Source organism: Canis lupus, chromosome 31, assembly GCF_011100685.1.
Source record: "Canis lupus familiaris isolate Mischka breed German Shepherd chromosome 31, alternate assembly UU_Cfam_GSD_1.0, whole genome shotgun sequence".
Lineage (NCBI taxonomy): Eukaryota > Metazoa > Chordata > Mammalia > Carnivora > Canidae > Canis > Canis lupus.
In genome coordinates, this window is record NC_049252.1 from 6,340,557 (window position 1) to 6,352,686 (window position 12,130).

The 12,130-nt window shown below is 33.1% G+C and overlaps 1 protein-coding gene across 1 annotated transcript in view; it reads left to right on the plus strand.

Moving 5' to 3' along the window:
- The window catches only part of GBE1 (1,4-alpha-glucan branching enzyme 1), a 268,368-nt gene that overhangs the window by 184,485 nt on the left and 71,753 nt on the right, over positions 1 to 12,130 (plus strand). Inside the window, exons 10-12 of the mRNA XM_038581192.1 lie at positions 2,580 to 2,678; positions 7,059 to 7,169; positions 10,166 to 10,337. Coding sequence (XP_038437120.1) covers positions 2,580 to 2,678; positions 7,059 to 7,169; positions 10,166 to 10,337 — 382 coding nt within the window. The remainder of the gene's footprint in view (positions 1 to 2,579; positions 2,679 to 7,058; positions 7,170 to 10,165; positions 10,338 to 12,130) is intronic.

Below are 12,130 nucleotides of genomic sequence, written 5' to 3' on the forward strand. Positions count from 1 at the left end.
GTTTTTTTTTTCTTTTTTTAAGATTTTAAAAGAAAAGTCATGAACTCTTCTCTTTCAAAAGAGAGCTATAAATGTCTCATGTGCATTAACAGAGTAACTTTCTAGGATTCAGAATTAAGAGTCAAGACCATTTGGTGTCCACAAATAGTTTTTTAATTTTTTTGTTTTTAGCTATCAAAGTATTTCCTAAAACTACCTTTAAAACAAATATAGAAAGCTCCTTAAGGTTTTTTGAGAAAAATTATCTTGGTCTTTAATACCAGCCTATCACCAGTCTTAGGAAAAGTCTTCTGGGAAGGCGTTTTGTCTATAATTACACGAGAGCCTGATATTTAATACATATTCAACTAGTTTTTATAAAGAATCAAACTAAATGCCTACTATATTAGTGAAAATGTGACATATTTGGTAGATATAATCTCATTTACATTTTTTTCTTTTAAGCATTCATCCTTTTCACTTTTTTGTCCTTTTTTCAGTTATAAACTATGAAGTGCTATGTAGAAATAAGATATTATTGACAAATATTTCACTTTCTTACCAATAATTCCATTATGTACTATATTTAAATGTCTCTCTCTTTCATTAGAAAACAATTAAATTATTTTAGAAGTCAAAAGAGGTCATATATTCCTTTTTTCACACTCTTCTGTGTGAAGAGTTTGGGGATGGTGTTACAGATGAAGAAGCATTTGAGTCAAGTTTCAAAGAGCTCAGAGTGTGTGACAGTCTTTTATAGAAAGTAAGGATAATAATACAAGGAAGAGTTTGGGCAGTGACATGCATAGAAGAGCTTGTGACAAGCACAGGAAAGAGTAAATATTTCAAAGTGAGTGATATATTTAGTACTTGAAATATAGCAGTAGAAATTATGGTGGAAAGATATAGATCTCTCCATTGTGCTTTCTGTGTACCTCAGTTAACAATTGTAACAACTATATTACATTATCATCTCATGATAATGAATGTGTATATGTTTATTTTGGTTCTAGTTTATGAATCCCAAAGGTAAAATATCATGTCTTATTTACCTTTAAATTCCTGACAGTGCCTTTATTCACTCACTCAAAAATTTTATTGAGTTCCTGCTTTATTTCAGGTACTCTTCTACTACTCTGAATTCTTGGCATGTCAGTCAGTAAACAACAATAGCAACAACCACAAAACCCTTGCTTTGTAGATCTTACATTCTAACAGCCAGTAAGGAGGCAGATAATCAAATAGGAAATTATATCATCAGTGCTTAAAGCATGATTGTTGAATTGAATCTTTAGCTAAAGAATTTGATGTTTTGATTTTTGGCTATTGGAAGTTATTGATGGGCAGTGATAGGGCACGGTCTCATAAATTGTTAATTTGTGGGGCTCCTGGGAGGCTGTTGATTAAGTGTCCCACTCTTGATTTTGGCTCAGGTCATGATCTCAAGGTGGTGAGATTGAGCCCATGTGGGGCTCCATGCTTAGTGGGGAGTCTGCTTGTCTCTGTCTCTCTCTCTCTCTCCCCTTCTCTCTCTGTACCACCCCTCCCCCCAGCTCGTGCTCTCATACTCTCTCTAAAGTAAATAAATAAATCTTTAAAAACAAGAAATGGTAATTTGGCTGCAGTTTGGGTGAAGGGAAATTGGAGATGGGGAATTGCATTTAGAAGCATAATGGTCTAAGTAAGGAGTAATGAAGATTAAATGAGACAATGGCAATAGAAATGAAGCAAGGGAAAAGGATTTATTTGAGAGATATTATAGAGTTAGAGTTGCTAATATGTGGCTCATATTTCACCATAGTTGCTGGTATAATATATTTTTGCTACATCTGGGGTTTTACACCACCTTTTTTTTCCTCTTGTGTGTTTTTTCGATTATCAGTAATCTAGTGGTAGCATGACAGAGGAAGAAGACACTCTGTCAAGTGGCCTGACATCTGAGTCCTGACTCTACCATTGAGACACATATCTTTAAAGATCCCTTCACCTGAGTGAGCTTCAGTTTCTGTATCTTCTAGATGAAGAGGATCCCCCAGATAACCTTAAGACCCACTTCAAGTATAGCTGACTATAGTGAAAGCCATCTTATTGTTTCATTCTTAATGTACTGTCTTCTTTTAATCTCCTCAGAAGCTAGGTGCTCACAAAATACACTCCATGTCAGTACTATATACAAAGAGAATAAGTGTTACAGATAAATTCCACGTGCATTTTTGTGTTTGATGAAAGCAATAGGAAAATGTTCAGACAGTAGCTCAAAAATAAGTCTAAAAAACTATTTTAGCAGTAATCGTCTTACTCTTTTGTGTCTACTTTATGATACTAAGAAAAAGAAAAAAAAAAAATCGCCTCATGAGATTGAAGCTGTCCTTACTTGGAAATGAGATATACTATACTCTGGTTTCTCTTCAGATCGAATAAATCTTTTGCCTTTTACTGTCATAGTTGAAACTACCATCACAATTATCCTGCTGAAACATTCCAAAAATACATGCTCCCATTTACTGTTTTTATTTATTGGCCTAGAATTTACCGTCAGAGGAATATTTAGCAAGAATCTGAGCGATATGAACTGATAATGCTGGTGTATTTTGTTTCAGGATGTATCAGGAATGCCAGCTCTCTGTTCTCCAATTTCCCAGGGAGGGGTTGGCTTTGATTATCGATTAGCCATGGCAATTCCAGATAAATGGATCCAGGTAAGATTTCATATGATTTATTTTTCCTGCAAATACTATTATTATGTTGGTTTATTTATTATGTCTTTGATTTATCTTATAATTTGTGGTCATTGGTTATAAATATTATTAACTATTCTAATTGAAATATTAAATCTTCCCATTAGTGTGTTGATTCTTGTCCTCTTTAATAAGGTACTTAAAGTTCTAAAGGTTCTAGTTTAAAGTATTCATACTTGAGTTATTCAGGCAAGGGAAAAATATTAATGTAATGTTAGCTGTGTACATGGAATTGTACAATTATCATTGAAGTTTTATGAAACTTTAGTTCTCTATTTTAAACACATTAAACATCATTAAGGCATCCATTTCTGCCTCCAGACCATCAGTGTAGAAGTTACTCCTTAATTCCCACTACTTGCTTCATAGTATTTGTTTTCCTCAACAGATTTGGATTCATCTACTCCTTTATTTAACTTATAGAAATTCTTACCATGTGTCAAGCCCTAGGAATGAATACATTATACTTTGCATATAATTTCTAATGCAATTTTATTAAATTTAATGACGCTTAAGTACCTTGGATTATATTTTGTTTTATTTAATATTTGCCTAAAAGACCAATGTTGTTATATAGACTTAGATTTGACATAGAACATTTCTGAGTGGCTATGTCCATAATCATAGTATGAATATGTATAAGGAAATATCCCAGTGTGGGCTGTGACTGGGGAATAATTCTAGGTTGATGTACACCTTGAAATATTCTTGAATTTGCACAAAAATACTGTGATCTTCAGTTCTCTCACCTTGGTTTAAGGGTCTTTACCCACCATCTTTTAGGATTTCTAATCTTCCATGCAGACTTTTTTCCCTTCACAAGAGCCAAATCTTCCTTTTTTCACCTCCTACTGAAAAGCCTTTACCAGTTTTTGTGCAGATTCAAGAATATTTCATTTTCTGAACAATGATGACAGTTTAAAAAATAAAATTAATTTAACTTATAAAACATTTTAGTACCTTGTATCCTTAAGGTACTGAATTAGTACCTCATACGAATGGAAAAATGTATTGTCCTATGTTTAGGATATGACCATAATGTCTTGTTAGATCATGAATTCTCTGAAGACAGATGTCATCTTCTGTTTTATGTAATTATTTAAAAATCTTTTTTATCACCAAAGCAGGAAACTCAGTTAATAAGACAAGAGATAACTAAAATAATATTTTTTAAAAACTCAGTGATTTCCTCTACTTTTATAATTTGTACATTTAAAAAGAAAATTCCATAAATAACTGTTGTTTCTCCAAATGTCAGTAAAGCACACAAGAGTATCAATCCAAATGATAGCTGTACTCAGAATGTATATGGTAATCACCGTGATCTACCGATAGGGTCTGAGTTAGGTTTGAATGCTAAATTTCATTCGTGTTCTTGTTGTTCAAAAACAAATTATTTACCACTTTCTACTTCTATTAGTTCAAAGTCAGTAGTTTGGAATATCATATTTAATCATATTTAATCACTTACTGAACAAATACTTGCCTATCTAAAATATGCCGAATTTGTAGCATCTCTTTTCATTTAGTTGATCATTTTTATTATCTACCTTTTATCACCTTTTTATGTTAAATTAAGTATTTAATTGAATTCATTAACTTAACCAAATATTTATTAAGCATTTTGTATTTTTATGATATAAAATTTCTTAATTAAGCTTTTTATATTAAGGTAGTTGTAGATTCCCATGTAGTTAGTGTAAGAACAGTTGTAATACAGTGAGATCTGATACCCTTTACCAGCATTTTCCAATGGTAACATCTCGTAAAGTTATGGTATAGTCTCACATCTATGATACTGACAACTGATACCATTAAAGTATAGAATATTTCCATCACCATAAAGTTCTTTCATATTGTCCCAGTCACTTTTTAACTGGCAACCACTAATCTGATCTCCATTTCTGTAATTTTTTTTTCATTTCAAGAATGTGATATAAATGAAATCATATAATATGCAACCTTTTGGGATTGCCATTTTTCACTCAGCAAAATTCTCTGGAGATTCATATTGGTTGTTGCATGTATCAGTAGTTTATTCTTTTTTATTGCTGAATGATATTCCATGGTATGGATATACCACAGTTTGCCTAATCAGTTGCCCTATTATAGACATCAGGTCTGTTTCTAGGTTTTGGCTATTATATATAAATAAAGCTGCTATAAACAAGTGTGTGAAGATTTTGTATGGCCATAAATTTTAATTAAGATAAATGCCAAAAAGTGTAATTATTGGCTCATATAGTAGTTGAATATTTATTTGAGTAGCTGGATATTTAATTTCTTAAGAAACTACCAAACTTATCCAGAGTAACTATACCATTTTACATTCCCATCAACAATGTTGGAGAGATCCAGTTTCTGTATATCCTTGCACCTATTTTTGTCTTTCTATAATAGGTGTGTAGTGATATCTAACTGTGGTTTTAATTTGCATTTCCTTAGTGGCTTATCTTTTCAGGTGTTTATTTGCCTTCTATATGTCCTCCTTAATGAAATGTCTATTCATATCTTTTGACCATTTTCTAATTGGATCATCTGTTTACTATGGAGTTTTGAGAGTTCTTTATATAATCTAAATTAAGCTCTTTTGTTGGATATGTGGTTGGCAAATGTTTTCTCCCAGTCTATTGCCTTTTGATTCTGTTCATATAGACTTTGACAGAACAAAAGTTCTTTGTCTATTAAATTTGACAAAGTCCAATTTATCTTTCTTTTTTTCTTATAAAGACCTTTTTTGGTGTCAAGCCTAAGAATTCTTTGACTCTCCTATGTTTTCTATTAAACATTTTATACTTTTATATTTAAATCCATGGTCCATTTTGGATTAATTTTTGTTCAACCAATGTTTAAGACTTAGTTCTTTATTCAAGTTCCTTCCTTCCTTTCTCCTGTTTTGACAACTTATGCCACCTTTGGAGAAAGATCCAAAGAGGGATCTAATTACCTCTAATTACCTTGGACCTATCCAAGGTTATCCAGGATAATCTTTCCATCTCAATGTATTACAGTTTATTCCATCTCTAAAGTCCTTTTGCTTGGAAGACAACATATTCATTCATAGGCTGTGGGCACTAGGATGTGAACATCTATAGGTGGCCATTATTCTGCCTAACACAGTCTGCTATCTCATGCTCAGTGATTCACACTGTAATTATGAGAGATGGCTAAGCACATCTGAATTCTATAGGGCAAAAGTCAGAAAATAAAGATTCAAGAAGGCCTGAACCCCATTTCTCGTATCAAAATCTGCATTAGTTTTGCATTAGTTGCTCTTCGACAAATTACCACAAACCTAATAACTTAAAACATTACTCAGTTGCTATCTCATGGTTTCTTCAAAGGACATCCATCATATTACCTCCACTGTAGGTAAAGAATTGATTGCACAGAGATGTGAATATGGGGAAGAAGGAATCATGAGGACCATCTAGAATTCTGCCTATTGGAGGGCAGTTGACACTTTGGACAGAGAAATGAATGCATGCAGAAAGAACGTATTAATTAGAAAAGAGAGGTTATTTTTAGGAACAGCTTCCAGGAACATCAGCTTTATAGGATAGGCAGAAGAAGAAAATGCAGGATGCCTAGAGTGGTAAGAAAACAGAAACAAAACAATCAAGAGTTTCACGCCAGTAGACTAAGAAGAAAAGTCTTTCATAGGAAGGGTTGGAGTCAGTACTCTCAACCTGTACAGCAAATATTTGCCTAAGGAAGAGAAATTATTACCTAAGAGGCAGTCATCTGCAATCTTGGGACGGTCACTTGCACTGAAATAGAGCAGAAGCCAGATTGTAGACTGAGTGATAACTGAAGTGGAGAAGGAAATGTCTGGTCTGTTAAGATGGTAATTATTTCATGATAATTAGCCTTTAAACTTTGAAATAACAATTGTTGTTGTTTAGTTATTATTTTTTTTTAAAGAATGGAACACAACATTATTCCTGCTAAAATTTTCTTTATTCAAATCTAAAAATGTAGCAAGAATATCTCTCTTTTGTGAAAGTTACAGAAAGATACGTGTACAATAACACTTCACTGTGGTCATTAACCAAGAGGTAGCAGTTGTTACAGGGGGAAAAAAGGTCGAAAAAATCCTAAAGTGCGATGATCTGCACAAAACAAACATACCCGCACAGACACACCATATCACTGTCATTGAATAGTCTGTATAAAAGCTGTGATTTTAGTGAAAGTTTAACCAAAGATATTTTTGCTACATGGGGTGCACTTGTATCTATATGTCAAAAAGCTTGAACTGATATGATGAATGCCCTCAGATAGTGATTTAAGGTAAGAACAGTAATGGTTTATTCAAATTATTTTCTCTCTTGCATTTAGCTACTTAAAGAGTTTAAAGACGAAGATTGGAATATGGGCAATATTGTGTACACACTCACAAACAGACGCTACCTTGAAAAATGCATTGCTTATGCAGAGAGCCATGATCAGGTAAATGAATATGTGTATAAATTAATTGTATCTCTTTATGTATTTATTAACATATCTAACACAAACATATCTAAATGCAAGTATCTATAGTTTAAAACAGCTAATAGAATTATACCTTTATGTGAAAACTTTTCATATTTGAAAAACATTTAAAATTATTTTGCAGATCTATAAATTCCAGCTTCAAAATGAAGTACTATTTTTATTCTGCCAAACTGTAATTAAAAAATGGTAAATGACAGTTGCAAGTGTTCTCTTATGTGTTTTCCTTTGTTGTAGCAAGAGGAATATTGGTGCTGATCCAGATTAATTTTAATTTCCATTTTAGGGTTCCTTCTAAAGGTTTTCTTTTATGCTTTTTGACAAGCTTTCATCATTTTTGCCCATAATCACTGAAATATCTTACTAAGTAATTGCCCTGACCTCTGTTTGTCCAGCTTTGGCTCATCCTTTCTAATGCAGCCTGAGATATTTTCCAAAGAGCAAAGCTCATTTTGTCAACCCAGATCTTTGATTAAATCTTTTCATTCAAGGCTACTCATATTCTGGCCTAAGCCAAAGTTTCTGCCTTCATTCTCTGCTCAACTCCCCAAGCATTTTATTTTTCAATCTGATAAAATTCCCAACCTTTCTTGAATAAGCCAACCTTGTTCCAATCCTGTACTTTCCCACACACCCCTGCAAATGCCTAGTGCCCCTGGGAAGTTTCTATGAAGTCCTGCCACCTTGCTTCAGATGTCATATTCTCCCTCAAGATTTTGTCTAGTTGTATAGGGAAAAGTAGTTGCCTCATCCTTCATGCTTTCATCACATTTAGGCAGAATATTTGTTTCCATTAGCTTTATATTTCCAGCCTTACGTTCAATAAACGTAAGTATTATGTTTATTGGTGACTCTAAGCTGACTCTTGGTTTCAGCTCAGGTCATGATCTCAGGCTCCGTGCTCAGCTTGGAGCCTGCTTGAGATTCTCTCTCTTCTTCTCCCTGCCCCTTTCCCCTCTCCCTGGCTCACACTCTCTCCTTCCTCTCCCTCTCTCTGTCTCTTTCTCAGATAAGTAAATAAAATCTGTAAAAAAAAATTATTTACATTATGTGTATTAAGAAAATGGAAGCTTAAACAATAAACCTGTTATTTTTGCAGAAATTGACCATTTAAGGTAAACAGGTAGAGTTTTAGTGTCACCTTGATCCTGGATTTCTAACCTCCAGAACTGTGAGAAATAAATTTCTGTGTTTATATACACCCTTTCTGTGGAATTTTGTTATGGCAGCCCTAGCAGACTGACACACGTACCAATGAAATACAGCTTCAATCTGGCACATAAGATACCACCATGTAAGTGTAGCTCAGAAATAGGCTTCATTGTTAAAGAAGTTTGGAGACAGCGTATACATGATGTATTTGCTAAATAATTATTAGACAGTACTGGTTCTTGAACAGTTTGTCCTTTTCCCTTGTTTTGAATCATTTGATTATATTCTTATGTGTAAATATGTTTATCTCTTTAACCTATGATCCTATTACAAAATTATTTCGATATTTCTGCTGTATATTTTTTGTATTATTCACTTAATAAACATACATATTTATAATTTTATCAGATTTAAGATTTAAGATGCCAGCAGGTTTAGTTTCTCCTGAAGAGGCTTGCAGATGGCCATCATCTTTCTGTTCTCAAGTAGTCTTTTTTTTCCATGCACACTCATCCTAGAATTTCTTCCTCTTCATATCAGGACTCCACACATATTAGAATAAAGTCACAGTCTTAATGACCTTCTTTAATCTTGATTACCTCTTTACAGGTGCTCTCTCTAAATGTAGTCATATCGGAGGTTATGGCTTCAACATGAATTTGAAGAAGGCACAGTTTAGTCCGTAACTGTACACATTCACTTTATATGTTTAGATTTAAAATACTTACCTCTAAGTCAGAGAACAAAGAGTCTACTTTGATAAAGTAAAATAATTTGAACTCAAGTAATACAGATGACGATTACCATCTAATCAAACTCTGAGAATTCTAATGCCCGGAACCATATTCTGAGGCAATTCTTTATTGGCCCTTAAAATAAGGACAAAACCCACAGAATAAGTAGACATTCTTCTAACAGTATATTAAAGAAAAGTTATTTTAATCAAAATTGTTTGGAAATTATAACAGGTTTATAGGTAAAAAATATTTTTCTAAAAATTAAAATTATTATAATAGAGTAAGGAGATTATGGTTTAATCTTTCTTATATGTTTCACTATATATTATTTTTTGTCAATGAAAAATACTTTGCATTAGTTAGCCAATTCTTAACCATTAATAATTAAGATTTTTAAGAAGGCTCTCTTCTGCTACTCAAGATGTTTCTGAATTACCCATCCTATTTATCAACTGTTATATTTTCATATAAAATAAACTAATTTTAGATTAGGTGCCAAATTCAATGAGAAAGCAAACTTTACATTTTAAGAAAAACCTGTCAACCCTCTGCTAAAGGGTAAATAGGGTCCATTTTACTGTATTTATGTACCTATGTTTTATATATAAATACACATACATAAATATAAATACATATGCATATAAATCATTTTTAAGTCTTCCATTCTTTCAAAACAAACAAAATCATAGTAACACAAACTATTTTAAAATTTATGTAGTATTCTCAACATTATAATAAATATTTATTCCAATTTGAGAAAACTTGAAACATCACCTCAGGTCTAATATTCAGGTGGCTCTTATCCTGAGTTTTCACCAAGCTCTTTAAAAATAAAAATATATCTTGAAAATAGATGGTGTTGATCTCTGACCAGCTCACCTGATTTTACCACTTCACTTTTGGTGTAGAAAGCAACAATTGGAAAATACCTGAAATTAATACTAATTCAAACACCTCTCCTACATTCTTTCCCAACTCGTGATTAATTACATGTTATTCTAATATAAAACACAACTGCTTAGTACCTATTCTTTGTACTTATCTCAGTGACTTCTATTTCCCTAGGCACTTGTTGGGGATAAGACACTGGCATTTTGGTTGATGGATGCTGAAATGTATACCAACATGAGTGTTCTGACCCCATTTACTCCAGTTATTGATCGTGGAATACAACTTCATAAAATGATTCGACTCATTACTCATGCTCTTGGTGGAGAAGGTTATCTCAATTTCATGGGTAAGTATGAGTTGAACACATATCCCATCTACGTTCAGAACATTAACTAAGATTCCATGTGACATAAATCATGTAAAATAGATTGAATTGGCTGTTCAGATTTGAAAACAGAAAATTACAGCCCTGTTTCTTTAATACACAGTCATATATGACCTGAACAAATTAAATTACTATAAGATCACTGTTATACTAATATGTGATAAAAAGCAGTCTGATAAGCTGGCATTTTATTTAATGCTTTTGTCAACCAGTGGAGTGAACTATTTTTAAAACTTAGAATTATTATTCTGAATCTAATCACTAGAGGTTGTTTTATTATTTTAGTATTTGCACATTAAACATAAGAAAGACATAATTGTCATGTCATAACATGTCAAGCTAAGATTATTGGTCTTTGAGGTAATTGTACACTAGTATATTTATATTATAAATGTGAAATATAAAGCAAAGGAGATATATATATATATAAAATAGGAAAACTATGAATTTTCAAAGGTCATTGTTGTCCAAAGGATCTTGAATGATAAAATATAGCAGTTAACTAATAGTATTTTCTGTTCTATTTGGTCTACAATGATCTTTTGAGCATTTAAGTTTTAGGAGATTTTACCAGTTTTTAGGCTAGAGAGAGATAGAAAGACTGGGAAATGTGTATGGGAGGCTGACTTATTTTTCTATAGTAAAAGCCTTAGGGCTTTAAATTAATTCATTTCTATCTGGAAATTTGTATAGAGAACCTCAGATTGGACTTTTACTTGAGCTTAGGAAACCCAAACCTATAAACTATACACTGGATTTCACCTGGATGGCCTGTACCTTTGGGTGTATTCCTCTGCTCCTAGGATCACCAAAATTTGTTAATATCCCTAAGCTGTCCAGAAGTGACTTTCCTGTTTGGGAGACTGCACTGTGCTTACCAGGCTGCAGGCCAAGTTCCCTGAGTGAACTTTGCAGGCATTATATCCATAAGTAAAATCAGCCTCATTTTCTTAAAAGCAACTGGTCCTCCCTGACTCAAAGAACATTGTTCAGGGATCCCTGGGTGGCGCAGCGGTTTGGCGCCTGCCTTTGGCCCAGGGCGCGATCCTGGAGACCCGGGATCGAATCCCACGTCGGGCTCCCGGTGCATGGAGCCTGCTTCTCCCTCTGCCTGTGTCTCTGCCTCTCTCTCTGTGTGTGACTATCATAAATAAATTTAAAAATGTAAAAAAAAAAAAAAAAAAAAAAAAAAGAACATTGTTCACAAATACAGCCATTCCAGTAAGGCCTTACTTGCACAATCAATTCATTGAATTATATCCTGATAAAAAATAGGGCCTATGAACCTGTATAAATATGTCTCCATGGAAAGTAAGGAGAAATGGGAGTTTAGTGAGTGATTTTTTTAATGTTTCATTTCATTTACAAATGCAATTCATTTAGTTGTTACAATCTAAGATGGCTTAAAAAGACTAGACCACTCTCTTTCACCATACACAAAGATAAACTCAAAATGGATGAAAGATTCTAAATGTGAGACAAGGTTCCATCAAAATCCTAGAGAAGAATACAGGCAACACCCTTTTAGAACTCAGCCACAGTAACTTCTTGCAAGATACATCCACAAAGGCAAGAGAAACAAAAGCAAAAATGAACTATTGGGACTTCATCAAGATAAGAAGCTTTTGCACAGCAAAGGATACAGTTAACAAAACTAAAAGACAACCTACAGAATGGGAGAAGATATTTGCAAATGACATATCAGATAAAGGGCTAGTTTCCAAGATCTATAAAGAACTTATTAAACTCAACAC